At 53.7% G+C, this 27,481-nt stretch overlaps 3 protein-coding genes across 18 annotated transcripts; all 3 read right to left on the reverse strand.

Moving 5' to 3' along the window:
• Positions 1 to 100: 100 nt before the first annotated feature.
• On the reverse strand, positions 101 to 6,730 carry HYAL3 (hyaluronidase 3). 4 transcript variants are annotated; one of them, XM_032289943.1, is made up of 4 exons: positions 6,112 to 6,199; positions 1,921 to 2,825; positions 901 to 990; positions 101 to 787 (listed from the first exon to the last, which is right to left on the reverse strand). In XM_032289943.1, exons 2-4 carry the CDS (start codon positions 2,806 to 2,808, stop codon positions 518 to 520), a joined length of 1,248 nt encoding a protein of 415 aa, XP_032145834.1. In that variant the 5' UTR covers positions 2,809 to 2,825; positions 6,112 to 6,199; the 3' UTR covers positions 101 to 517. The 4 variants fall into 4 exon arrangements, with proteins under 4 accessions (XP_032145834.1, XP_032145835.1, XP_032145837.1 ...); XM_032289944.1 differs by lacking the exon at positions 6,112 to 6,199 and adding an exon at positions 6,499 to 6,730 and having other exon boundaries at positions 104 to 787; XM_032289946.1 differs by lacking the exons at positions 901 to 990; positions 6,112 to 6,199 and adding an exon at positions 6,499 to 6,652 and having other exon boundaries at positions 104 to 787.
• LOC116559323 (hyaluronidase-1) lies at positions 101 to 27,472 on the reverse strand. 10 transcript variants are annotated; one of them, XM_032289921.1, is made up of 9 exons: positions 27,222 to 27,472; positions 24,158 to 25,127; positions 23,575 to 23,664; positions 8,950 to 9,873; positions 8,196 to 8,285; positions 6,499 to 7,998; positions 1,921 to 2,065; positions 901 to 990; positions 101 to 787 (listed from the first exon to the last, which is right to left on the reverse strand). In XM_032289921.1, exons 2-6 carry the CDS (start codon positions 25,079 to 25,081, stop codon positions 7,681 to 7,683), a joined length of 2,346 nt encoding a protein of 781 aa, XP_032145812.1. In that variant the 5' UTR covers positions 25,082 to 25,127; positions 27,222 to 27,472; the 3' UTR covers positions 101 to 787; positions 901 to 990; positions 1,921 to 2,065; positions 6,499 to 7,680. The 10 variants fall into 10 exon arrangements, with proteins under 10 accessions (XP_032145812.1, XP_032145814.1, XP_032145815.1 ...); XM_032289923.1 differs by lacking the exon at positions 27,222 to 27,472 and adding an exon at positions 25,946 to 27,174; XM_032289924.1 differs by lacking the exon at positions 8,196 to 8,285.
• Positions 3,611 to 6,586, reverse strand: NAA80 (N-alpha-acetyltransferase 80, NatH catalytic subunit). 4 transcript variants are annotated; one of them, XM_032289951.1, is made up of 2 exons: positions 6,499 to 6,586; positions 3,611 to 4,788 (listed from the first exon to the last, which is right to left on the reverse strand). In XM_032289951.1, the coding sequence occupies exon 2, from the start codon at positions 4,721 to 4,723 to the stop codon at positions 3,806 to 3,808; it is 918 nt and encodes a 305-aa protein (XP_032145842.1). In that variant the 5' UTR covers positions 4,724 to 4,788; positions 6,499 to 6,586; the 3' UTR covers positions 3,611 to 3,805. The 4 variants fall into 4 exon arrangements, with proteins under 4 accessions (XP_032145842.1, XP_032145839.1, XP_032145838.1 ...); XM_032289948.1 differs by having other exon boundaries at positions 3,611 to 4,933; XM_032289947.1 differs by lacking the exon at positions 6,499 to 6,586 and adding an exon at positions 6,112 to 6,201 and having other exon boundaries at positions 3,611 to 4,956.
• Positions 27,473 to 27,481: the final 9 nt, after the last annotated feature.

A 27,481-nucleotide genomic window follows, 5' to 3' on the forward strand; every position in this document is an offset into this window, starting at 1 on the left:
TTGGCAGGACACTCCCGACGAGGCCGACCGCTGCCTAGGTCTGGGGACCCCGGAAAGGGCTTAGAGTTTGGGATAACAGGAGGAGCAGCCAAATCTCAGGCAGTGGAAGAAAAAGTGATTTTATGATGAAAGAGTACAGACAACAGCTTAGCACTTAACAGACCTTAGCCAAGATTTTTTGGGGCCCATCTGCCCGCGCATGGCCCATCTCCTGTGACCTCTCCATGGGTCTAGTAAGTTGTAGGTACAAAGCCCTGGGCTGGCACCCCTAACTAGCTGGAACGTGACTCTCCCTGGAACTGCTTCCCTGCCATGGAGGAGTCACGTGATCTCAGAAGGCCTCTAGTTTTATAAGCCTTTTTTCTGGCCCCTTCCATGCCTCAGGGATTCCAAGGGAAGTGGAGTGTGTGCTTTTGGGAGGGTTGGTAAGCTGAATAGAGCAAGAGTGGGACACAGTAGCTCCTGGACTGGAAAAGTGGCAGCAGGGAAAGAAGAGGCAGTGGCAGGGGCCCTGGCTTTATACTGCTTCTTTAGGCCCAGGCCTGGGCTCCCGGCAGGTAGGGCCAGCCCAGCCCCAGTAACAGTGGCAGCTGAAGGACTTCCAACCTCCAAGGCTTCCGTCTGGCCACAGGTGTAGAAATGCTTCCATCTGTCCTGGATCTCGCCAGGCACAGCGCCCGTGGCCATGGCACTGCTGGTGACTGCAGGCCATTGCTGCCCTGGTCACATTGATCACATAGGGGCCCAAGGTGTCCACCAGGTAGTCATGGAGATGCCAGCACTCCTCCTAAGAAAGGAAGGGATGTGTCAATATGCCTGCTCCACAGTCTTGACATGGCCATCCCTCACCCTGGGACCCCAGCATGTGCTACATGACAGGCTCAAAGGGGCAATGATCACCTCAGAGCTGGAGAGGCTCAGGTCCCCCCAGAGCACCACGCCGGCTGCCCCTAGTGCTGCGCTCACACCAATGGTCTGCACAAGGTCATCCTAGAGGCAGAGAGCTGCTAAGCCAGGGCTAGACTGGCCAGATCCATGTGGGTCCACATCCACCTTTAAGAAACTCTTCTGGTTCACTGCCACAATCTGATTCTACCTCTACAGTGGGGCCCTTCTAGTTTGGTTTGGTTTTAGAGGCAGGGTTTTGCTCTGTCATCCAGGCTGGAGTTCAGTGGCATGATCATAGCTCACTGCAGCCTTAAACACCTGGGATCAAGTGATCCTCCCACCTCATCTCAGCCTCCCAAGTAGCTGGGACTACAGGCCCATGTCATAACACCTGGCTAATAACTTTTTAGGCTGGGTGCAGTGGCTCACACCTCTAATCCCAGCACTTTGGGAGGCCAAAGCGGGAGGACTGCTTGAGTCCAGAGCCAGCCTGGGCAACATGATGAAACCCCATCTCTACAAAAATATAAAAATTAGCGGCTGGGCGTGGTGGCTCACACCTGTAATGCCAGCAATTTGGGAGGCTAAGGTGGGCAGATCACCTGAGGTCAGGAGTTCAAGACCAGCCTGGCCAACTTGGGTAGAGACTGGGGTCTTACTGTATTGCCCAGGCTGGTCTCAAACTCTTGACCTCAAGGAATCCTTCCATCTCAGGCTCCCAAAGTACTGGGATTATAGGTGTGAGCCACTCATCAGCCCGAGTAGGGCTCCTTTGTATCGAGTCTCTGAGTGGCTTCTCAGGCCTTCCACTCAGAATATCTCCCCTCAGACCAGGGCTCCAAAGGCTGGGCCTCCCTACGCCTTAAGATCTTCCAGGGCAGAGCCATACCTCTCTCATCAGATGCTCCAGGACAGGGTCTTCTGCTCAAAACCCCTAGATTAGGACCTACCCCTAGGCAAGGTCTTCTGGGATCTTCCAAGAACAGGGCCATACCTCCCGATTCAGGCCCCTAGACCTCAGCTCCCACTTACCTGGGACAGGAACCGCCTAGATCTCCGGTGTGTAAGGCGGACATAGGCCAAGACAGGCAGGGGATGTTGGTGCCCAACAAGGGCCACACGGAAGGCCTCCTCCAGGCGATGTCGGACAAAGGCCTGGTGGTAGGCAGGTGGCAGGCTGGGTGGTAGGTAGATGCTGGGGAAGAGAGCACTGGAGGCGGCCCAGAGCCAATGCAGTTGGGTGTTTCGGGCAAGGGTGGCTGCACGGCAGCGGCCGGTATAGTTGGAAGCTGTACTATGCCAGCCATTGCCGCAGTTTGGGTAGCGATAGAAGCCCCAGAGTCCATGGGGCCGCAGTGCCTGGCCCAGCCGCAGCGTATCCTCCATCAGCGCACGGGCCGCCTGCTCAAAGCCAGTATAGGCCTTGTAGAGCTGCTCCTGAGGGTCCAGGTCAGGGAATACCTGCTGTGCCCAAGCCCAAGAAGCTGCCTGATAGGCCCGGCGGCGGCCCCAGTTCCCAGCCCAGAGTGGACACCACTCCTCCCAATCCAGCACTGCTGGGCCAGCAAAGCTGGGTCTCAGGCTGTGGTGGATCTGGTAGGCAGCCAGTGCCAGGTGACGGTCAAGGGGCAAAGCCTGGGGGATTCCCCCATTGTGAACTGTGCCCCTGGGCCCAAAGTAGGGATAGAGGCCCAGCTGGTTCTTGTAGAAAATGGTCATATTCTGACCATGGAAATGCTGGCCATGGTTGGCTATGATGCCCAGGGTATTGAGTGGCAGGTGCACACCAAAGCGGGCTTTACAGTGTGCTGAGGGTACATTCCACAGCACAGAGAAGGGGTGTTCAGGGATGTGTGGCAGGGGCTGGCCACAACCCAGGCACAGGGCCACCCCCAGCACCAGGCCTAGTTGCGTGGTCATGCCCCAAGGATGGAAACCTGCAGGAGAGAGGGATGTGTGAGCTTAGAGTCCATGGCCATGGCCACACCTTCCACATAGCAGGGAAAGCCAGGAAAGCTCCCCCAGCTCCTCCTTATCCTATGGGAGGAGCTTAGAGAAAACATGTTTCCCCAGGGTCTCTTGGGCTTTTTAAAGCAGCCACACCATAAGCTGGCTATGATCTCCCGGGCATTGAGTGGCAGGTGCACACCAAAGTGCGCTTTACAGTGAGCTGAGGGTACATTCCCTCCCATGTTTCCCATCTTTGTGAAGACACCAGTGTCCTCCTACAGCTGTTACAAGTCCTCTTCTTTCCTCTGCACACCTTGTTCCCTGTTCCAAGAACACTCAGCTCCCACCTCCTTACCTGCCTGGTTTAATTCCTACCTAGCACTCAGGTCTCTGCTGTGACATCACTGCCCTGCAAGGTCTCCTGGATCCCCAGGTGGAGTGAAGGCACTTGGGTTTCCAAAGCATCTTTACCTCCCCTGTGCCACATGGATCCTGCCACTGTATGCCTGTTTGTCTCCCTATCCATCACCCTGCCTGTCTAGTTCCCCATTGCCTATGTCCTGTTCTGGGCTTAGTGAATGGTAGTGAGTGAGTTAATGGGGAAGAGAACAGCCACCCTGTCTCCTGGGCCTGGTTGGGGGGGGAAGGGCAAAGTACAGGCATCCTCCCATCAATGGCCTCAGGGCCAAGGCGAATCTGGGGGCTTCTGCAGGAATAGGGGACCTGCAGAAGAGGTGAGAGGTGAGGGTAAGGGGGTTCAACAAACAAACTGTCACAGCCACACCCAACAGAGCCTTTATTCAGCCAAACTGATGGCTCTGAGCCAGCTCCACCTCCTGGCCCCACTGCTCAGGCTAAAGCTGCCCCTGCAGGGGCTAGCAGCTGAGGTATGGTTGGTGGGATGAGGCTGGTAGACTGTCCAGGGCAGTCATTGACCCAAAAAGACAACTCCTTGCCCTGGATGGCCTCAGATGTCTTTTTCCATCCAGAATATGGGGCACCCTCTCATGTTTTGGTATTGTGTCTCCAGCAGGCTTTTTGGAGGGGGCCCTGATGGAGCTGGGGGTGAGGTGGTCAGGCACTCAGGTAGGGGAGGGGGTGGTGGCAATGGAGGCCCTTTGGGACCCCTTGGGGCAGCTTGGACAGTTAGGTTTGGGGCCTTCCAGGGTAGCCGGGGAGAGAGGGCCATGGGGAAGAAATTAAGCAGGGTGGCAGGCAGCTGTCTGCTGGTGAAGACCAGGCCCTGCACAGGCTCACCCAGCTGGTAGCCCAGGTGGGTATAGAAGTGCAGCTGGTCATGGGTGGTGAGGTGCAGCTTGCGGAAGCCCCGGGCCCGAGCAAACACCTCCAGGCCCTCCATGAGGCAGCGGCCAAAGCCACGGCCCCTCAGGGCCCGGGCCACTACCACCGTCTCCACTAAGAGGCTCTGGGGCTGGTTCAGCACCCGTGACAGGCGGGCATGGCCCACCACAATGGGTGCTGCTTCAGGTGTGGGGTTGGGGCTCAGCAGCATCAGGCAGAGGGGGAAGGCATCTGAGGACTGGCCCAGGGAGTGCAGGCGGGAGGCACGGCTGCGGGGCCACTCATCATTGATGAGGTCAGCACAAGCATCCAGGAGCTCGGGTCGGCGGTGCACAGGCTCCAGGGTCAACTCAGCTAGGCTAGGAGCTAGGGTCTTCTCTGGCTGGTGTTCAGGATCCAGAGTAAGCTCAGCTGCACTAGGACTGAAGGTCATCTTTGGATGGCATGTGGAATCCAGAGGCAGCTCTCGCTGGCACGTAGGATCCAGGGTTAGCTTGGTCAGGCTGGATTTCAGGGTCAGCTCTGGCTGGCAGGTAGGATCCAGAGTCAGCTCAGCTGGGCTGGTACTCAGGATCAGCTCCATCTGGTGTGTTAGGGTCTAGTGTAAGGGTCAGCTTGGCTGGGCCAGGGCTCACAGTCAGCTCTTGCCTATGCATAGGATTCAGGTTCAGCTGAGTCAGGCTGGGAGCCAGGGTAACCTCCTGCTAGGTTGCAGGTGGCTCAGTGCCACGCTAGAGGTTAAGACTCCAGTCTCCAGGCAGTGGCATCTCTTAAGACCACAGGGGCTCTCCTCCTGTAGATAACAGCCATGCTGGGCTGTGCCAGGAAGGAGGATGGGGTTGGGGCAGGGAAGGGCTGACAGAGTGCAAGGGGGACCATGCATACTGGAACTGGGGAGTGGTGAGCTGCACTTTGTCCCACACTCACCTGATGGCACAGGTGACCTGAAAGAGACCCACTCCCTACTCCTGGAATAGGGGAGAGCAGGGAAGATAGATCCAGGTGTCTGTCCTACATTGGAGGGAGGCTGGGAGTGATGGATGAGTTGCTTAAGGCTGGCGGAGAACCCAGGAGTCATGGCCCTAGCCTGCTCTGGCTACAAATTTGTCCTCCTTAGGACCTCCCCTCACAGGGGGCCTTTGAACCACCAGGTCTATAAGACAGCTGACCCAATCTACTTGCTGGCCTCCTGTCTCCCAGTAGTCCTCCTAGTCCACACCACTAGGGCATGGGACAGAAGGTGCAAAACAGACACTATACCCCCTGCCCAAACCTACCCCAGGTTCCCTCCAGAGGAAATACTCCCTCTAGGGGTCTTCCTGTCCCTTTCATCTCCCTACGTTCAGAGTCTCCTCCAGTTTCCAGCTTTTCAACTACCTGGGCAATGCCCACTGCCTTAGTGGATCCTGGGGCTCCATTCACCCACCCATCAGGCTCAGCTTTAGCCTGTCTTGGCTGCCTTCCCTGCCTGGAGCCCATGGCCCCCTTCCCAACTCTGCCATCTCAGGACACTTTGGATATAGACCCAACTGTCCCCTCAGATGGGGCCCCAGCAGCACCAGCACTGGGCCTGCCTGGCCACAGTCACACAGCAGTATTACCTCTGCAGGCTTGGTTCCCCACCGGCCTGAGTTTCGCAGGCACCCTAGATAAAGACCACAGCTTCCTTCCTATATCCACAGGGTATCCAACGGTCACCAGGTTGGAGGGGCCAGGTTAGGGGCCCAGACCTGTGTCCAAACCCCACTGTTTGCCCATCTTAACCAAGGTCTTGCTGTCAGGCAGGTCTACACTGGGGGTTTTCTAGGGGTGGGCAGGCAGTTGGACCCATCCTTCTACCCACATGCTCCTGTGCGGGCCTCCTGGCTCCCCTTACCTCTCCTGAGCTTGAGGCCAATTCAACACTGGCCAGTAACAGGCAGCACCCACCCCTCACCTCCCACCCCATTCACAGGGCTATAAGCCCCTCACCTGCATCAGCCACCTCTGCAGCAGCCGCACTCTTCGATCTGGAGGGAGGAAGCTCCAGGATCCGCCCCTAGGCCTCAGCCAGGGACTACCCGGCGGCCTTAACCCCTTCAGTGCCGACCCCACCCACTGTGGGCGGGGCGGGGCTCCGGGGTCCTCAGAGAGTGGCTTCACCGTCTCTCCTGGGCCTCGGTTTCCTCCTCCCTCCTAGTGAGTCACAGGCTGTGGAACTTTTGGGACTTTGAGAGCTGACTGTGAGCAGGTGTGGCTCGGCATGCTCTGGAAAGGAACGACCGACGCAGGGAGGGCGTGCGGGGTGACATGGCCACTTGGGGACCCCACGCGCGGGGTGGACGTACAGGCAACAAATAGGGAGGGGGCGGTACTGACATGTTGATGCGGCCTCCGGGATGTTCCGCGTCCTAGCTCCGCACGGCTGGGTATCTGACTCAGTCGGCGGCTCGGACTCCTAAGTCCGAAAGCGCTGGCCCCCAGTGGTGCGGCGGCTGTACGGCAGCCGTCGCTATCCGCGGCGCGCCAATGCACCCGCGCGCAGCCGCTTAGGCCCCTCCCCTCGTTTGCGCGTCACAACACTCAGCAGGCGCAGACTCAGTCTCTGCTCTGGCTCCGCCCTTGCTGAGCCCCACCCCATCTCCAGTTGACTCCGCCTCCTCCCCGCCCGGCCCCATACAGGCCCCGCCTCCTCATTGCGTCACAGGTTAGGTCCCACCTCGATTTGGCTTCACCCAGGCCCTGCGGGTCACCCCCTCAACGAGGCGCAGGCGCCACCTCCAGCTGGCTTTTCCTCCGCCAGCCCTGCCCTAGTTCCCGCCGGCCTCCTGCCCCAGGACAGGTTGGAAATGGTTAGATCAGGTGGGGCTTCCTCCTGAAATTTGGGCCTACCCTGGGAAGCAGCCGCCCTTAGACTGACGTCAGATCTGGTGAGAGTGACAAGCCTTTCCTGTGCCCTTTGGATACCGGGGCCTGGACATTTTAGGCGCTCAATAAACAGCTAAGTAAATCATGACTGCTTTATTTGCTGGGCTGCTGCCTCTCAGCAGATTCAGGGGTCGTGCAGGGCTGGTTACCATACACTCAGTAGGAGTGCCAGGGCTGTACCCCTGGAGCCAGACAGCCTTGCTGTGCAACCTTGGCAAAGTGCTTACCCTCACTGTGAGTGCCTCGGTTTCCTCATAGCCTCATTGTGAGGAAAGAATAAGTCAACATAAAATGCTTAGCACGGGGATTGGCAGAGTAGGCGGTCAGTGAATGTGAGCCTTCGTGACTGCTGCAGCTCAAAGACTGGCTCAGTGTCTCTGGAGGAATTGTCTCTCACCCTGCCAATAGATGCATATTGACATGGAATGGATGATGTCTGCTGTGGTTCTAACTCCTTATGCCACTATTCCAGTCTGTAAGTATGCATGTGTGTGCAAGGCATATGCTCATGACAGTGGCTGAGTGTACTCCTCACTGTGACCATGACTTGTGACTGTGCCTGTATTTGAGAAAGCCCTGGACAGACCCAGAGTGCATTAGGTTCTCAATGTGTGCATCCCAATGTGTGGCCAATCACCACATGCTCTTCTGCCCACACCATGCTCCCTGCCAGCCAGGGTAGCATCGACATTTGAACTCCACAGCCATCTGTGCCCGATCTTCAAGTGAGAGGGCACCCTGCAGGCTCAGGGGCCCACCACCAGGCTTGAGCTGGATGGAGAAACTGGCAGGGTTAAGGATGAGGAGGGCTTTGGGGTGGCCGGGGCGGCGGACACAGCGGCCATGACCGGAGCACAGGGCATGACTGCAGAGAAGGGCCCCATTGGTCACGTTCAGGATGAAGGGTCCCAGTGTAGTGTCCACATACTCCTTGATGGCCTGACATGATTCCTAGGTGGGAGGGGAGGAAAGTGTCAGGGACACCATGGCCATGCATGGACCTATCTAGAGCACTGAGGCACTCACCTGCTGGTCAGCCAGGACTTTGAGGGTAGAAAGGGTAAGCCAGTGTCTCCCAAGTCAGCTTAATGTCCCCACCCCTCCTCCACCCCCACCCTAGCCCCACCCCTATGCCAGGCCTAACTCACCTTGGTTCTCGTATTTTCCCAGCTCACCCAGAGCACCACTCCGGCTGCCCCTTGGGCTGCACTCTCCCCCAGGCTGTGCTCCAGCTCATCCTGGGAAGGAGACAGCATAGCTCTGTGGGGCCTCCTTCCCTCCCTGTGGCGGATTGCTGGAACACCATTGGATGGGACAAATAATTCATAACCTTCACCTGGGGCTGCTCTGGCCATAGGGCCAGAGGCAAACTGCTTCCTCCCCTAGCCAATGAATTCCATGCAGACAGGGACTACATCGTTCCAATAAATGTTGAATTGCCTGTGGCTAGCACAGAACTTGGCACAAAGTACACACTCAATGAATATGCACATGGGCCAGGATGGTGGCTTACGCTTGTAATCCCAGCACTTTGGGAGGCTGAGGTGGGAGGATCACGTGAGGTCAGGAGTTTGAGACCAGCCTGGCCAACATGGTGAAACCCCATTTCTACTAAAAATACAAAAATTAGCCAGGCATGCTGGCGTATGCCTCTAATCCCAGCTACTCAGGAGGCTGAGGCAGGAGAATCACTTGAACCGGGAAGGTGGAGGTTGCAGGAGCTGAGATCTTGCCACTGTACTCCAGCCTGAGTGACAGAATGAGACTCCATCTCAAAAAAAAAAAAAAGAAAAAAAAAAAATGAATGGATGAAAATGTCCCAAGGCTAAAGTGCCCCAAGGCTGAACCTAATATCTGACAAGACAGGTTGACAAGGTGGGCGGGTTACAGAAGAAGACTCACCAGGGGTAGAAAGTGGTTTGTCATGTCATAGAAGATCTGGACATAGGGCAGCACTGGCAGATTGGGGGCCCTGGCAGCCACAGCCACACGGAATGCCTCACCCACACGGTGACGCACATACATTTGTGACTTCCCTGTGCCCTCCAGCACTGCAGGCATGTAGATGCTGGGGTAGAGGGCACGGCTCTGGCCCCACAGCCACCCTAGCTGGTCATTTTGGGCACGGATACCTGCTGGGCACTCGCCTGTGTAGTTGGGGCTTAGAAAGTCATAGTTGTAGCATTCAGGGAAGCCATAGAAGCCCCAGAGGCCTCGAGGGCGAAGTGCCCGCCCCAGCTGGAGGGTGCCTGCCATCCAGGCCCGTGCAGCTCCCTGGAACTGGTCCTGGGCTACTGCCTCCACTTGAGAAGCTGGCCACTCAGGATGCTGCGCCTGTACCAGTGCCCGTGAGCGCTGCCGGTAAATGTCCTTGGTGTCCCAGTTGAAGGCCCAGCGTGGGCGCCATGCCTCCCAGTCGATGACCGCCAGCCCTGAGAAGTCAGAAGTAGGCATGGCAGCCAAGATGTCCTGGAATGTGCGGGCCAGGTGGGCAATCAGGCTGGCATTCTGGGGCAGACCACCAAACACAGGCTCCCCAGTGGGTGTGTAGTAGGGGTAGGTACCCAGCTGGGAGCTGTAGAAAATTGTCATGTCAGGGCCTCGGAAGGTCTGCCCTGGGTTGGCTACCACATCGAAGACACTGACATCCACGTCCACACCGTGCCTGTCCAGGCACCACTGGGTGTTTGCGTTCCAGACGGTGGTGAAGGGCCGGTTGGGTACCAAGGGGTCCCTGGAGCCTTGGGCCATATCGAATAAGGCCATGAAGAGGGCGCAGATGGGAAGCAGGTGGGCTGCCATGGCATGGGATTGATCGAGGGCAACCTGGCCAGGGGAAGCAGAGCTGAGAACAGGCTGCAAACTTTCTGACTCCCTCTCCAGGGCTGGGGGGCTAAGCCCTCATGCATTAATCCACCCCTGCTCTGGTTTCCGTTAAACATTGACCCGCAGGGCTCCGGGAGGGCAGAAGATGGAGGGGAGCATGGTCGCTGGAGGACCCATCTGAGTTACCTCTCAGACCAGGCCTCTGCCATCTCCTACAAGCCTCACTCTGGCCTAAGCTTGCCCACCCCCGCTTCCCCATGAGCCACTGAAGCCATGACATCTGTTCTAGCAAGACTGGCTGATAGCCATGCCCTCAGCCTCCAGGCTGACCTGACACAGGGGAGGAGGCTTTCCTGTCTTTTCCACCAGAAATCCTGGCAGCCATTGGAGGAAGATCGAATGGCCTCAGTGACCAAAGAGATGTTAACCCAGCCCCCCTGTATACCCGCCAGTCTGCCCGCTTGTCCCTGCTGACCTCAGGGCTGAAGGGCCTCATCCTCCAAACTTCCTGACCCCAGGGTGGGGGTCTAAGCAGGGCTTGGTCAGATTCCGTGCCTCAGCTGCACCAGAGACTCCTGGAGGAAGGAGCCGCTGCTGGAAATTCTGAGCTTTTGTATGGGTCACCCCACCCCAGCCAGGGGCGGGCCAAGGGGCGGGCCTTGGTTTGGGAGGCCCAGCCAGGCCAGGCATCAGGGCTACCTCAGAATCCCTGGCAAAGGGCTCTTGGTTGGGGGTAAGGCTGGGCCAGCAGTGGCCCCTCCCACGCTGTCAGCGCTAGGGCAGGGCTTGGTGGCGTTACCCAGGCTGGAGGGGGTGAGTGGGGGCAGACCTGGCTGGGCAGGCCTGTTTGTGACACTGGAGACTGGGTTCCTCAGTGTCTTGTGCTCAGGGAGTGTTCTTTCCCCACATGGCTGCATCTGACATTGATGGGCCCTAAGCACTTTACCTTTGTGGATCCTTTCCTCCTTAAAAAAATTTTTGAAATATGGCAAGGTATGGTGGCTCATGCCTATAATCTTAGCACCTTGGGAGGCTAAGGCGGGAGAATTGCTTGAGCCTAGGAGTTTGAGACCAACCTAGGCAACGTAGCAAGACCCCATCTCTACAAACAATTTAAAAATTAGCTGGGCGTGGTGGTGTGTACCTGTAGTCCCAGCTACGTGGGACACTGAGGCAGGAGGATTGCTGGAGCCCAGGAGGTCATGTCTGGGTTATGCTATTATATATTAATTATTAATATATTCATATTATTCTTCTGATTAAAAAGACATTTTTGTGGGCCCCTGATAGTACTGTGGCCCTAGGCCTTGGGCCTAGTGTGCTTAGTGGAGAAGCCATCCCTGTTGTAGGGACCTGTTTCTGAAAGTCACTGTGTTCATGAAGTCAGGGCTGTGTCATCACCATTTCTGTATGTTCTGGGACAGTGATTGCAGCTTTGTGAAGTCTCACTTAGTGACCATCTGGGCCTCTGCACAAATTCCAGTGGCAAGTAGGTATGAGTGTGGGACCCAGTGCCTGGGACCGGGTGTGTGAACCCTGCTGTCTTGTGAGCATGAGACACTGTGTTTGTGTGACCATGCGTATGAGCTGTCAGTGAGCACATGCTTGTTCATTCATTTGTGGTTTCACTTGTTCTATGTGTGAAAGGAAAATATCTTGGGCCCCTTCAAGCTGGGAACCGCTCAGGGCAAATCTGCCTCCCATTCTCTTCAAGTCATCCTTTCGCTCACAGAGATAGATTGCCTCCACTGCCTCTTTTGGAAAGACTAACCAGAAACTAAAAAGAATGTAACCATCTGTCTCTCACCATCTGAGACCTGGAAGACCCCAGTGGCAGGGGTGGGGTGGGGTGGGGTGGGGTGAGTGCTTGCTTTGAGCTATCTCTGCCTTTCTGGATGGAACTAAAGTACATCTTACATATTGATTGATATCTCATGTCTCCCTAAATATATAAAACTAAGCTGTGCTCTGACCACCGTGTGCACGTCATCAGGATTTCCTGAGGCTGTGTCACAGGTGTGTCCACAACATTGGCAAAATAAACTTTCTAAATTAACTGAGACCCATTTCAGATTTTCTGGGTTCATATTTTAATAACCACGGGGAGATTCTGAGTGGAGATGTTCCTGACCTTTAACTAATCTCTTATCTGTGCTTGGTACCAGCATGAGCTAACTTTATGGTTCAAACCAATAGGACAATTTGCTGAGGTCTGGGAGCATCCCCTCCAGAGAATCCTTGAGCTCTCAAAATTTGGTTGAGATCTAAAGTTTATTTGGCTGTATAACTACTTTTTTTTTTTTTTGGAGTTTTACTTGCTTCCAATAGGAAGGCAAGTTTTCCTGTTTCCATGATGATGGAAGGCAGGTAACTCCTTTATAGAATTTGAGCTAGCTTCCAACAGGGAAGATGAGTTTTATTTTTGTTTTTTCCTGCTTCTAGGATGGTAGAGAGCAATCTACAGCCTGAGACCCATCACTAGGTAAGAAACTGGCTTGGGATTCTGTCTTGCAAATTCCTCTTAAATGACTAAAGTTAGCATTTAACAGCCAGCTGTTAATTTCTGCTTATACTTATACAGCGCTCAGAAATCATATAACTTGTGTGATCATTGTTAGTGTAGCAGCATTTTGTCCTAGCTGAAATATGGTATTAAGATTAGAAAAATATTTTTTGGCCAGGCGCAGTGGCTCACGCCTGAATGTCAGCACGTTGGGAGGCCAAAGTAGGCGGATCACCCGAGGTCGGGAGTTCAAGAGTTTGAGACCAGCCTGGCCAATATGGTGAAACCTGTCTCTACTAAAGAACACAAAAATTAGGCCGGGTGCGGTGGCTCATGCCTGTAATCCCAGCACTTTCAGAGGGCGAGGCAGGTGGATCATGAGGAATTTGAGACCAGCCTGGCCAATGTGGTGAAACCTTATCTCTACTAAAAATACAAAAATTAGCCAGGTGTGGTGGCAGGTGCCTGTAATCCCAGCTACTTGGAGGCTGAGGCAGGAGAATCGCTTGAACCTGGGTGGCAGAGATTGCAGTGAGCCGAGATCGCACCACTGCACTCCAGCCTGGGTGACAGAGCAAGACTCTTTCTTGAAAAACAAAAAACAGAAATTATCCAGGTGTGGTGATGGGCGCCTGTAACACCAGGTACTCAGGAGGCTGAGGCAGGAGAACCACTTAAACTCGGAAGGCAGACGTTGCAGTGAACCGAGATCATACCACTGCCCTCTAGCCTGGGCGACGGAGTGAGACTCTGTCTAAAAAAAATGTGGCACACATACACCATGGAATATTATGCAGCCATCAAAAACGATGAGTTTGTGTCCTTTGTAGTAGGGACATGGATGAATCTGGAAACCATCATTCTCAGCAAACTGACACAACAACAGAAAATCAAACACTGCATGTTCTCACTCATAGGCGGATGTTGAACAATGAGAACACATGGACACAGGGAGGGGAGCATCACACACTGCGTTCTTTTGGGGGGAAATAGGGGAGGGACAGCGCGGGGTGGGGAGTTGGGGAGAGATAGCATGGGGAGAAATGCCAGATATAGGTGAAGGGGAGGAAGGTGGCAAATCACACTGCCATGTGTGTACCTATGCAACAATCTTGCATGTTCTTCACATGTACCCCAAAACCTAAAATGCAATAAAAAATAATAAATAATAATAATAATCATAAGCTGCACGCAGTGGCTCTTGCCTGTAATCCTGGCACTTTGGGAGGCTCAGGTGGGTGGATCACCTGAGGTTGAGAGTTCAAGACTCGCCTGACCAACATGGAGAAACCCTGTCTCTACTAAAAATACAACAATTAGGCAGGGTGAGGTGGCTCATGCCTGTAATCCCAGCACTTCAGGAGGCCCAGGTGTGTGGATCACCTGAGGTTGGGAGTTCAAGACTCGCCTGACCAACATGGAGAAACCCTGTCTCTACTAAAAATACAAAATTAGTAGGCCATCATGGCCCATGCCCTTAATCCCAGCTATTCGGGAGGCTGAAGCAGGAGAATCTTGAACCTGGGAGGTGGAGGTTGTGGTAAACAAAACTCTGTCTCAAAAAAACAAAAACAAAATTAGGCCAGGCATGGTGGCTCACGCCTGTAATCCAAGCACTTTGGAGGCCAAGGTGGGCAGATCACCTGAGGTTGGGAGTTCAAGACCAGCCTGACCAACATGGTGAAATCCTGTCTTTTTTTTTTTTTTGAGACGGAGTTTCACTCATGTTACCCAGGCTGGAGTGCAATGGCGCGATCTCAGCTCACCGCAACCTCCGCCTCCTGGGTTCAGGTAATTCTCCTGCCTCAGCCTCCTGAGCAGCTGGGATTACAGGCATGCACCACCATGCCCAGCTAATTTTTTGTAGTTTTAGTAGAGACGGGGTTTCACCATGTTGACCAGGATGGTCTCGATCTCTTGACCTCGTGACCCACCCACCTCGGCCTCCCAAAGTGCTGGGATTACAGGCTTGAGCCACCGCGCCCGGCCTGAAACCCTGTCTTAAAAAAAAAAAAAAAAAAATTAGGTGGGCATGATGGTATGCCCCTGTAATCCCAGTTATTGGGAGACTGAGGAAGGAGAATCACCTAAACCTGGGAGGCAGAGGTTGCAGTCAGCTGAGATCATGCCACTGCACTCCAGCCTGGGTGACAGAGTCAGGCTCAAAATAAATAAATAAATAAATAAAAATAAAAAATAAAAAAACCCAAAATAAATAAAAAGGAGGGGTGTTTAGAACAAATCAGAAAGTCCAACCATGTCATGAACAGCCAATGTAAGTCACAATAAGAGGACTTACATATATTTTTAAAAACCCAAAAACTTTTATATAATCAAGTTGTCATTGTTTTTTTTCAGGGTGAAATCTTGCTCTGTTGCCCAGGCTGGAGTGCAATGGAGTGATCTCAGCTCACCGCAGCCTCTGAATTCTAGGTTCAAGTGATTCTCCTGCCTCAGCCTCCTGAGTAGCTAGGATTACAGTCATATGCCACCATGCCTGGCTAATTTTGTATTTTTTAGTAGGACGGGGTTTCACCATGTTGGCCAGGATGATCTCGATCTTTTGACATCGTGATCCACCCCCCTCAGCCTCCCAAAGTGCTGGGATTACAGGTGTGAGCCACCATGCCCAGCCTATAAGTTAATTATTAATGTCAAAGACATACTGATGCAAAACCAATATACGGGTCCAGTATCAGATTAACAAGGTTTTCTTGAAGCATTAACCAACTCCTTAATAAAGGTTATAAAAGGCTTATGGAAGTTATATTTTATAACCAAGATTAAATTTTATAATTGTTTACAAAATTTTGAAAAACAAATGTAATTGGCTTAATGCTGTAAATTTACTAGGGTTTCTCATTTAGAAAATAAATTTGCTCTCTCAAAGAATGAAGGGTTTTGCTTTTTTTTGAAATCCTTGAATAAACACTTTGGTTAAATAAATGACTTTACAATGACCTGTAATCCTACTTTGTAATGTCAAGTGTTTTAAACCTTTTATATTTGAGAAACTTTCCAAAAATCAAATTATAAATTATATCTTTTTCTAATCTATTTAATCCATTAATACATTAGGTTCCCTTAAGTCCAAAAATAAAGACATAATTTGGCTTATGTGGTATAAAAATTATACAAGAAACATTGTCAAATATAACATGGTGTTTGGTTTTCTTTGGGCCGTATTTGTATAAATATGCATTTGGCATGTGTTCCAAAATTATAGGAAACTCCTGTAATTCTGATATAACTTAGTTTACATTGTCAGTAACAATCATAATTATGTTAAAATTATTATGTGCTACAGAGGCAACAAATTTTCTTGTCAAATGTATCTTTTGATTATGGCTACCTTAAAACTTTTTTTTCATCCATGGACAACCGTTGTCTTATTTTAGTCCTCTTTAGAAGGTGGCTTTAGGGGCTGGGCGCGGTGGCTCAAGCCTATAATCCCAGCACTTTGGGAGACCGAGGCAGGTGGATCACGAGGTCAACAGATCGAGACCATCCTGGTCAACATGGTAAAACCCCGTCTCTACTAAAACTACAAAAAATTAGCTGGGCATGGTGGTGCGTGCCTGTAATCCCAGCTACTCAGGAGGCTGAGGCAGGAGAATTGCCTGAACCCAGGAGGCAGAGGTTGCGGTGAGCCGAGATCGCGCCATTGCACTCCAGCCTGGGTAACAAGAGCGAAACTCCGTCTCAAAAAAAAAAAAAAAAAAAAAAGAAGGTGGCTTTATAATCAGCTATAAAACTCTTAAATGCAGGTTTCTTATAACTTTGGATATCCTGACATCAGAATAGAGGAAAACCTTTCAGGACACATGGAGAACTAAAATGTTGATGAGTATCAAGCAGGACAGGAATTTAACTGCATGGACTGAACCAATCTCTTTGACTTTTTGCTTAAAATATTTGCTGATCCTTTGTTTTGTTTTTCAGAGTCTTAAAACTTTTCTTTTGGTCAGGCATGGTGGCTCACACCTGTAATCCCAGCACTTTGGGAGGCTGAGGCAGGCAGATCAAAAGGTCAGGAGCTCAAGACCATCCTCACCAACATGGTAAAATGCTGTCTCAACTAAAAATACAAAAATTAGCTGGGTGTGGTAGCACATGCCTGCAATCCCAGCTACTCAAGAGGCAGAGGCATAAGAATCACCTGAACCCAGGAGGTGGAGGTGGCAGTGAGCCAAGATCACACCACTGCACTTCAGCCTGGTGACAGAGTGAGACTCAGTCTCAAAAACAACAACAAAACTTTTCTTTTGAGCTGCGGACAGCTTTTAACAATTTAGCATACTCCTACGAACAAAATTTAGAGTGTATTTTTTTCTCTCTACCTGATTTCTCCAGAGTTTAGAGACTGTTTGTGAATATTCTGAACTTATGGCAATACAGTTATTTGCATATGTGCAGTAAGAATCTGTTTTGCTGGGCACAGTGGCTCACTCCTGTAATCCCAGCACTTCAGGAGGCCAAAGTGAGTGAATCACCTAAGGTCAGGAGTTCGAGACCAGCCTAGCTAACATGGCAAAACCCTGTCCCTACTAAAAACACAAAAATGAGCTGGGGGTGGTGGCACACACCTGTAATCCCAGTTACTCAGGAGGCCAAGGCAGGAGAATCGCTTGAACCTAGGAAGTGGAGGTTGCAGTGAGCCGAGATCATGCCATTGCACTCCAGGCTGGGCAGCAGAGTGAGACTCTGCCTCAAAAAACAAAACAAAACAAAACAAAACAAAACAGAATCTGTTTTCATTTGTAAAGGATACAACTGGAGGAACTGGTTATTGTTGACTGGAATGCTGTGCTTTCCTTTAAGAAATCAGACGTAACTTATGGAACCAATAAAACCATTGGGGAAACTGGCCTCATATTTCATATACACAGTCCCTGTACGGGATTTCTGACCTGTGGTGAGTAAAGAATGTCACTTTCTGACAGGCACAGAAGCCCTAGGTTTATCTTGGAACTTCCAAGGAGAGGAAATTCCACCTAACCTGTGGGTATTTGATGGCACAAATCCATGGCTGGGCTGGGCTTTAAAAAATCTTATCTGAAATTCCTCTTATGGAACAAAATAAATTATTCTTGCTGCACTGTATACAAATATTTAGGCCAAGTATAATAAGCAAACAAGTCATATCATAATTTGTCTTTAGTAAAATGGGAAACTGGAGAGAGAATAAAATTATGTTTCAAAACGAATGTACACCTGTTGTTAGATTCTAGTCTTAACTGTTTTTTTTCCCCAAATTTTTATTATTTTCTACAGTTTGGACCAAATTTTTCTTGGCTACCAGTCTTCAAAAATAAAGTTTTCAATTTTCTTTCCTTTTTTTTTTTTTTTCCATTTTCCTAATTTGGAGTCCCTGAAAACTAAATTTTCTTAAAACGGTGCTTTCTTTAAAAAGCCAGACAACTTACATTTCCAAAGAAAATAACAGTAATCTGTTTACATATACAAGCCTTTCATACCTGCTTACTAATGTATGGACTTCAGAGTAATGTGGCCTATGTTTTTCCAGGACTTTTTTTTTTTTTTCGAGCTTTAGTTTCACTCTTGTTGCCAAGGCTGGAGTGCAATGGCGCAATCTTGGCTTACTGCAACCTCCGCCTCCCGGGTTCAGGTGATTCTCCTGCCTCCCAAGTGGCTGGGATTACAGGCATATCTCCCCCCACACCCTTTTTTTTTTTTTTTTTTTTTTTTTTTTTTTTTTTGTGAGGGGGACGGAGTTTCGCTCTTGTTACCCAGGCTGGAGTGCAATGGCACGATCTCGGCTCACCGCAACCTCCGCCTCCCGGGTTCAGGCAATTCTCCTGCCTCAGCCTCCTGCGTAGCTGGGATTACAGGCACACGCCACCATGCCCAGCTAATTTTTTTTTGTATTTTTAGTAGAGGCGGGGTTTCACCGTGTTGACCAGGATGGTCTCAATCTCTTGACTCGTGATCCACCCGCCTCGGCCTCCCAAAGTGCTGGGATTATGGGCTTGAGCCACCGCGCCCGGCCTTATTTTTGCATTTTTAGTAGAGCTCATTTTGTATTTTTAGTAGAGATGGGGTTTCACCATATTGGTCAGGCTGGTCTGGAACCACAGGTGATCCACCTACCTCAGCCTCCCAAAGTGCTGGGATTACAGGCATGAGCCACCGTGCCCAGCCTGTTGTTTTTTGTTTCTCCCTTCCTCCTCCCCATTTTCTCTTCACAGGACATGAGACTTCACAACCTGCTAAAAATAAACTTTCCAGACCTATCTATCTAGCCATGAGAGATCAGATAAAACCTGAGACCAGAGACTCATTTTCTTGCAAAATGCTTTCCCCAAAATCTTTTTTAAAAGAAAATGGGAGAAATGTGAAAGGAAAATACCTTGGGCCTCTTCAAGCTGGAATGCAAAGCAGATCTACCTCTCATTCCATTCAAGTCACCCTTTGGCTCACAGAGATCCATGCACATTCTGATTGCCTCCTTTGGAAAGATTTACCAGAAACTCAAAAGAATGCAACCATCTGTGTCTCTCACCTATCTGTAACCTGGAAGTCCCCAGGGCTTTGAGCCTGGGAGCTTGCTTTGAGCTGTCTCCGCCTTTCTTTCTGGAACTAATGTGCTTCTTACATATTGATGTCTCATGTCTCCCTAAAATGTATGAAACCAAGCTGTGCCCCAGCCGTCTTGGCCACATGTCCTCAGGACTTCCTGAGGCTGTGCCATGGGCATGTCGTCAACCTTGGCAAAATAAACTTTCTAAGTTAACTGAGACCTGTCTCAGATTTTCTGGGTTCACAGCTGATTCAGAAGCTGGTTATTGAGACCTGCTAGGTGCTTAGGCCCAGACTTGCCTGCCAGGGTGGGGTGAAGGAAACACCTGTCCCTGCCCAAGTGACTGCTCCTGGATCGGAGTCAAATCTTGAGACTGAGCCAGGACACCCCTGGCACGGTGGCCATTGAAGCAATGAAACTCACCTCGGCTTGACTACCACCTGGGCTTGGTCCTTCAGGCTGCCTGGGAAAGAAAAGCTGGCAAGGGTGAGGGAAAGAAGGGCCCAGGGTGCTGGGGACAGGATGAGACTTGTGCACAGGATCAAGCCCCAGAAGTGGTGGCTGCTGCTCCTGTTCAGGAAGCAGGGTCCCAGAGTAATGCCCATGTAGGCCCAGAAGCTTGGCACAACTCTTGAGGGTTGAGAGAACAGAACATCAAGGCAGCCCCCGGCCTCTCTCCTTGAGGATTCATGCCACCTCCTGGTGCCCCCAGAAACCTAGTGGTACAGTTGGCATAATCCAGGAACCACCAGGCCAACATTCTCCAGCTGGCCTGAGTCCAAGGGAGAAGCTCTAACGGTGGAACCGCAAATAGAAGCTGAGGGTGCCTGAAGTCCTCCTCCACCCCAGTGCCCTGCCCACTACAGGGCCTGCTCCTACTGGGCTGGTCAGATTGGATTGGTACAAGTGGTGTCTATGAGTGTGTCTGGGATCCATCAACTTGATGGTCCAGTCCTAACTGCTGTCTCTGCTGTACAACACCTGAGCCTCTGACCCGCATCACTCCCCATTACCTTACTCCTGCCCACTCCCCACCTTCCCCACAGAACAATGCTGGCTCTCCCTGACTTGCACTTTCCCTAGGATTGTCTTCCAGGTCCCCCGGGGGAAGAAATGTGAGGTTCATATAGGCTTGTATGGAGGAGGTCACAGCTGGATGGGTACAGGTCACAGCTGTGCAGGAGCAGTCACAGCTATTTGGAGACGGTAACAGCTATGTGGGGTCATATATGGGAAGGTTACAGGGATATAGGGCACATAGCTGGGTGGGAAAGGTCACAGTGGTGCGGTCTGGATCACCTCTGTGTGTTGGGTATGGGTAGGGTAGCTCACAGGTATGCATGGGCCCCATTTGTGTGGAGGGGTCACAGGTGTGGGGGACAGGCCACAGCTCCTTTCTTCTTTCTTGCTCTCCCATTGTTGAGCACCACCATCTTATTGTTGCAACTTTTTTATTTTTGAGACAGAGTCTCACTTTGTCACCCTGGCTAGAGTGCAGTGGTGCAATCTCCACTCACTGCAACCTCCTGGGCTCAAGTTATTCTTGTGCCTCGGATGACCAAGCCGCTGGGACTACAGGCATGCACCACCACGGCCGGCTAATTTTTGTACTTTTAGTAGAGACAGGGTTTCAGCATGTTGGCCAGGCTGTTCTTGAACTCCTGGCCTCAAGTGATCCACCCGCCTCAGCCTCCCAAAGTGCTTGGATTATAGGGGTGAGCCACTGCACCCGGCCCATCATTTTATTGACCAACACCTGAATCTTCTCTCCAGCCTGGCCTCCCCATACCATGGCCATGAACACCTGAGACCGCTCCACTTCTGTGTCTACCTCCTTCTTTAGCGTGTGAATTTACCAAGTCACCTTCCCGGTGTTTCCACCTCACTCTCTCCTCTTCACTCTCTACCCATCCCTGGCAAGAGAGGTGAGGGAAGGATGTCTTTACAGCCTGGGTTGGCACTGGCTTGGCCGGGCTTCTTTCTCCCGTCTGGCATCTTGGTTTTCACATCTAGTGTGCATCTACCTCTACTTTGTCACCCCCACAAGGACAGGGGTCTTTGTTGGTGTGGTTCACGGATGCATTGCCAGCACCCAGGCCAGCACAGGCACACTGCGTGCTCGGTGTTTACTGAATGGTGAGGCCGTCTCCACCATCAGGCCAAGTCAGGCCTGGTGCTGCTCTAGGGCTGCCCCTCTTGCCTCTGCCCATAGCAGCCCCTAAGCCACATGTCAGCCCTGAACTCCATGTTCACCTTTACCCACTCCAGCTTCCTCCAGCCTCTACCCAGGACTTCTTCCCAAGCATTGAGCTGCCACCCTCACCTTTCAGAACCCAATGTGGGAGCCACCTCCAAGGGCATCACCCCTGCTTCCCTGCTGCTGGCTGCCCTTGCCACTCAGCGGCTTCTTGAGTCAGTCTCCCCAGAGCCAGAATCTCTTGAAGCAGGGCTGCATGATAAGTCATCATGGACATGGATGGGACCCCAGGTGCGGGGTTGCTGGCTGAGGGGAGGGGCAGAATGCACTTCCGTCAGAGGCAGGGCTAGTGAAGCAGCTCAGAGCTAGTGACTACTCCAGCTGCTCCTTCTTTCGTCGGCAAGAGACTAGCCGTGCTCTCTCACACCCAGGCCCAAGATGCTTCCTTCTAGCCCCATCAGGCATCTCCAGAATGGGACAGGGACTGAACCTCAGGATTCAGATCCCAATCCCCTGCCCACCTCCCACCACCAGATCTGAGGGAGGGCTGTGACCCTGATGAGAGGTGCATGTGGCTGGAGTCCACTGCCCTTGGGAGCAGGGAGTGGAGGGGACACACTTGCCTCTGGGACCAGCAGGGAAGATCAAACGTTTCTCCCTGGGTTGGCAAGGAGGATGGCACTGGCCCAGCTGCGGGGACAGGGGCAAGTGGTAGCAGCACAATGAGCCCCCTCCCTCACACAAGGTGAGGCCCAATTCCCTTGCAACCAATATGGAGAAAGCAAGGTCTTTGGTGTTGGGATGGAATGTGGGTCCCTCCACTCCCAGTGGCTCCTGCCCCAGCAGAACAGTTCCAGAGTGGGCAGCTCTGGGCCCCCAGGTATTGGTGAATACATCTTTTTTTTTTTTTTTTCAGACGGAGTTTCACTCTTGTTACCCAGGTTGGAGTGCAATGGCGCGATCTCGGCTCACCGCAACCTCCGCCTCCTGGGTTCAGGCAATTCTCCTGCCTCAGCTGGTACTACAGGCACGCACCACCATGCCCAGCTAATTTTTTGTAGTTTTAGTAGAGACGGGGTTTCACCATGTTGACCAGGATGGTCTCGATCTCTTGACCTCGTGATCCACCCGCCTCAGCCTCCCAAAGTGCTGGGATTACAGGCGTGAGCCACCGCGCCCGGCTGGTGAATACATCTTAATCGAGAAGCCCCCAGCAGAGGGTTTCATAGAGACAGAGCTGAGCTCAAACCCCATGGGAGATTCTGGACTCTCTCACATACTCTAGCCCAGGTACAAGTTCCAAGCAGAGAAGCGGTTGTTTTATATTTAATTTACAAAAGAGACCCCAAAATAATAATAATAAACTATCCAAGGCAAGAGAGTAGGGTCAGGTCCTCCCCAGCCCAGCTGTATCCTCCTTCCCCTCTGGCAGGGAGAGAAGGGGCCTCCCAGGGGACTTCTCCTCCCCCTTAGAACAGGGGGGTGTGAGCTGGTATGGATGCCCTCCTGGGCATCCTGCGGGGTCTGCCCACTCCAGACTCCAGTTTGTCTACCCCCTGCAGGCTCCTGCATGCCTAAGAGAGCCCTTGTGGTAGAGGCCAGTCTGCTGGGCAGCTAGGCAGGAGACCCCTACAAGGTCCAGGAAAAGGCCAGGGCTGCCAGAGCCAGCAGACTGGTGAGGTGGGACCCAGCCCAGGCCTCACTGGCACCCCCAGCTGCCTGCCTATAGTCCCACTGGCATTGCTCACCACCCCAGCCCAAGTAGCACTGGCAGCGGAAGTGTGTCTGCAGGTGGTGACGGTCAGCCGAGCTGAGATTCCCCACAGGTCGCAGCTGGGGCTCACCAGGTGCACGGCCAGGCACTAGGCGGAAGCTGTTGGCGCTGAGATGCAGGAAGGTACTGGCACTGGGGTTGCGGCGCACACAGCGCCCATGGCCATGGCATTGGGCCCAGCTGCAATATTGGGTGGCCCAGGACACATTGACCACGTAGGGGACCAGCAGCCGTGTCAGGTAATCCTTGAGATACTGGCAGGTCTCCTGGAGGCAGAAGCCAAGGACCATAGGTCAGAGTCAGCTGTCTCAGCCCACAGGCCCAGACAGAAACTCTGTGTCCACACTGTGATGACCATACCTTATTTTAACTGCACACATTTGTGCATTCAATCTGCGCCTGAGACACACAGTCCCTCCTCCTGCCGAGAAGTGGGTGGGGGCAGAGACCGGAACCCAGTTGGGCAGATGGGGAAGGGTGGAACTCAACAGCTGTTCAGGACAGCATTTCCTCTTTCCTGAGAGCAGGGCAGGGGTGACCTCCTTCTCTGTTGGTACCCAGGATGCCTCGGGTGGGAGACAGACAAGGGGACTGAACTAGGTTTGCCCATCTGAGGTTGGTAGCCAAAGGCCCTAACTCTCTGCCTGTCCCGTAGACTGAGATCTGGCAGGCTGGGTCTCACTTACCGTGCTTGTAGTGTACCCTGCGTCGCCCCAGAGGATGACACCAGCTGCGCCCAGGGCTGCACTCTCGCCAATGGTAGAGATGAGGTCCATCTATTCAAGAAAAGAGATGGTCACTGGGGAAGACTGAGACCACAGGCCAGTCAGGCACCAGCCTGTTTCAACCTGCTGACCTCCCAGCCCAATCCCCTTTTCACCTCCAGGCAGAGGCTCATCTGTTTCGCTTTCTTCTTAAATGTTTTAAGTCCATTCCCACCCCACTTTTGGGCCTGTTTCCCAAGCCAAGGGCACACTCGAGCCTAGGGTGCAGCGATCAGGATGGACTCCCAAGTTAGAATGCCTGAGCCCCAGTCTCTGTTCTGGTCTGGATTTGCTAGGAAGCTTTGGGCAAACTTCTCAGCATTTCTGTGCCTCAATTGTTCTCATCTGAAAAATGGGGATGATGTTGGCCTTTGAGTTTAGAGAGAAAATATTTGAGGCGATGTGGAGCAGCCAATAAACTATAGGTATGTATAGTCCTATAGTGGCCCAAATGTTCAGTGGATCCTCAAGGAAGGAGGAAAAAGGCAGGGCCCTGGAGACATACCTCACTCAGCCCCCTGAGCCTGCGGCTATAGGTGGGCCGTGTGAAGACGTAGACTGGGAGTGCATGGTTGTTGGCATGGTGGGTGTGAGCCACACGAAGGGCCTCCTGAACACGGAAGCTCACAAAGTTGCGGCCATGGGCGGAGGAAGCGAGTGTCTCGTCCAGGTAGACAGACGGGAAGAGGGCCGTGCTGTTAGCCCACAGCCAGGCCAGCTGGTCGTTGCGGGCCACCTCAACATCAGGGCAGCGGCCTGTGTAGCTCTCCCGGTTCTGCACATAATCATGATTGTAGCAGTCAGGAAAGAGGTAGAAGCCCCAGAGATGCCGGGGCCGCACTGCCTTGACATAACGCAGTGTCTCCAGCATGAACTGCCGTGCTGCACACTCAAACTCATATTGTGCCTGCTTGACTACGCGGTCTGCTTGCCAGTCAGGGTGACGACTGGCCACCAGCTGGCGTGATGACCGGCGGTACACATCTTTGTCCTGCCAGTTGCGCACCCACACAGGCCGCCAGTCTTCCCAGTCAATAACCGCCAGCCCCGCAGGCTCTGGTGTCCGAATGTAATGCTCCACATGATCCCGCAGCATTTCCAGGTGTGCCCAGAGGCTGCCATTCTGTGGCACACCACCATGCACAGATCTTCCCGCAGAATCGAAGCGTGGATACAGGCCTAGACGGTCGCGGTAGAAGATGGTGATATTCTGGTTCACAAAACCTTCATTAGGTGAGGCCTGCACGTCAAAGGCATTCAGGTCCAGTGGCACCTTGAGGCGTGGGCCACAGTCCTGTGTGGGCACGTCCCATGCCACCACAAAGGGGCGGCCCGTGAAGATGGGTGGTGCTGTGGGCTTGAGCTCCATGGCCCATGCCACCGCCAGCACCAGGGCCAGTGTGACGGCGGGGCCTGGGCCTGTCCGCATGCTGGGGGCTGCAGGAAGTGTCACCTGCCTGGCACCAGCTCAGGAACTGGAAGAAGGGTGGGGGAGAACAAGTCAGTCTAAGGAATCCTGGAGGTGCCTACCTTAAGTCCCTCTATGTTCCTAAAGCCCATGCTGTGTGGGGCATTGTGCTCATGGCTGTAATAGGTTTGAGAGATCACAGGCCACTGCAGGGCAGGCAAGACACCCTGGGAACTCACTGCCAGAGTACAAGGCTCCTTCCTGGAGGAGGTAGCCTATGGCTGGGCATAAATCTCTATTATGTCTGTGACCCTTTTAAGAATTGGATAAATTGGGCTCACCAGGGTCACATGTATGCCTGCATACTATGAAGTATATGGTTTCAGAGGACCCTGAACCCCTGATGCCCACCCTGTACACAGTGAAGAACCCTTGATCCAGAGAAACGATAGCATTTGGGTAAAGCTCCTGGAGGCTAGGAAGCTGGAAGGCAGGCAGCCTCGAGGCTTCTATCCGTGTAACACCGGCCCGGCAAAAGAGTGAGGCTGTCAGGACTTTCTCTCGAGTGCTGACACTCTCCCGGCTTGGAGGAGGCCCCGCGGGGACAAAAGGGCAGCGGGCCTCCCACGGCTGCGCCCGCAGACCAGCCCTTCCCTCCACCGCCACAGGGAATGCGCCCGCGCCCGCCTCCCCCGCCCAGCGGCTCAGGGCTAGAGCGCGCTCCCCCTGGCCTTTGTGCGGGACCCCGCCCCCGCCCCGCACGTGGGGCCTGCGCCCGGCCGGGTTGGGGTAGGGTTTCTGGGCCGCCTCTCCGGGAGCACCCCCGGGGATTCAGACCCCAGCCCAAAGAGAGAGAGCCGCCAGGTTTGCACCGCCCGCCCTCACCTCGCGCGGGGCGCGACCGGGACCCGCGCCAGGGCCACCGCCATCCCGGGCCCAGCTCAGCCCGCTCCGGCCGTTCGCCCAGGCGCGGCCCCGGCTCAGCGCCCCTGCTGGTTCCGCCCCCAGGCCCGCGGGCCCTTTAAGACTCCAGGGTGTAGGTGGGCCCGGGACTGGACGTGCGGCCGGGGCGGGAAGGTGTGTTCCGCCTTTTTCGGTGCCAGTGCCGCGTTTCGGGCTCGAAGAGCCCCAGCTCCTCTGCAGAGGAACTTGCCGCCCATCTGGGATCCTAAGGACCCTCTGAGCAGGGCTTTCTGCGGGAGTCTCAGTGACAAGCGCCAGTCAGCCTGAAATGTTCCCCCTTGCAGCACGAGGCCGGTGGTACAGTCCCGCCCGCTCCGCGGCAACGCCAGCCCCTTAAAGGGACAGTATGAGGGACGGGGTAGGCGACGGGGAGGGGAACAGGAGGAGGTGTTGCCCCGCTCGGCCATCAGGAGGTGCTGTGGTACTCCGAGGTTGGCGGGGGGCAGCACAGATCTGGCTCTGCACCCCCGAACGTAGACGCCAGCTGTGGGGCCCCTTTGTGTGGTAAAAGGGACTTTGACCTGAGGCGACCTCTGGTCTCAGTAATGCCCCACCTCCCACGAATCAGGGGCCCCCTTCTCTGATCCGCTGTGTAAAGGGAGGCCCCGCCCCCTGCCAGACTGAGGGAAGGGGCCAAACACCGCTTCTCAGCCCGCCAGGGCAGGGCCGAGGCAGTCATTGTCCTGGCACCCCGATTATGGGTAGCGGCGTGGCCGGCGGGGCTGGGACAGGGAAGCTCAGAGGGGTGTAGGGGGTTGGGCACCCCCCTCCTTGACTCTCATCAGGGCGGGCCAGTCATCCCTGAGATTCTGTTCTTTTCTGCCCAGGCTCTGGGGTCCTTTGGGAGCCTGGCTCCCTCTCAACCCCGAGGAAGCTGCCACACCTTGCAGCAGTTTCTGGCTGGACCTCCGAGAGAGCCAACAAGAGGGTTCTCCCAGAGCCTCCACCCCGTTTCCAGAGCCCTCTACGCTCCACAGGCCCCTTCCAGTGGGGAGCAGGCTTAGAGCTGGACCCTGGCGAGCCCCGTGCGAGACCACCTCGGCTCTTCCTAGGTCCGCTCCCTTGTGGGAAACTCAGTTCCCCATAGGGCCCGCGTCTGCCCGACCAGCCCCTAACCCTCCCAGGAGCCAGGAGAGGCAGGGAGCGCTGCTGCGAGCGCATCTGTGGGGGTGCAGACCAGTCGTCTGCACTGGCTCACCTGTGTGGGAGTCCGTCGGCCCAGTAGGTCGGCGGCCTCCCTCCTTCCTGGGGTGAGCCTCTCCAGCTAGGCTACTTGCGCCAGCTGCTGCCCGTTGGGCAGCCCGCGGAGGACTTGATAAACCCCATTCCCTCCCATCCGCTCCCGCCTCCCATCCCAGCCCTTTCTCCTCACTTCCTGCTGCCCCCTGAGGAAAGGGCCAGAACAGGCGTGGGGGAGGAGATCGCCTTGACCCTGTTTCCCTCCGGAATGCCTGCTGG

The sequence above is a fragment of the Sapajus apella genome, unplaced genomic scaffold (assembly GCF_009761245.1).
Source record: "Sapajus apella isolate SASKATOON/1434 unplaced genomic scaffold, GSC_monkey_1.0 scaffold23, whole genome shotgun sequence".
In the NCBI taxonomy this organism is placed as follows: domain Eukaryota; kingdom Metazoa; phylum Chordata; class Mammalia; order Primates; family Cebidae; genus Sapajus; species Sapajus apella.

Bases quoted from the DNA above. Each gene is read 5' to 3' on its own strand.
- HYAL3 (XM_032289943.1), bottom strand. From the start codon at position 2,808: ATGACCACGCAACTAGGCCTGGTGCTGGGGGTGGCCCTGTGCCTGGGT. The intron at 991-1,920 runs GTAAGTGGGAGC...CTCTGCCTCTAG, and splicing joins CTAGGCGGTTCCTGTCCCAG to GATGACCTTGTGCAGACCAT. The intron at 788-900 runs GTGATCATTGCC...TTCCTTTCTTAG, and splicing joins TGAGCCTCTCCAGCTCTGAG to GAGGAGTGCTGGCATCTCCA.
- NAA80 (XM_032289951.1), bottom strand. From the start codon at position 4,723: ATGGAGCTGATCCTGAGTACCAGCCCAGCTGAGCTGACTCTGGATCCT.
- LOC116559323 (XM_032289922.1), bottom strand. From the start codon at position 25,081: ATGCGGACAGGCCCAGGCCCCGCCGTCACACTGGCCCTGGTGCTGGCG. The intron at 9,874-23,574 runs GTAAGTGAGACC...TCCCCTGGCCAG, and splicing joins CAGGGTACACTACAAGCACG to GTTGCCCTCGATCAATCCCA. The intron at 7,999-8,195 runs GTGAGTTAGGCC...CCTCCCACCTAG, and splicing joins GGGAAAATACGAGAACCAAG to GAATCATGTCAGGCCATCAA.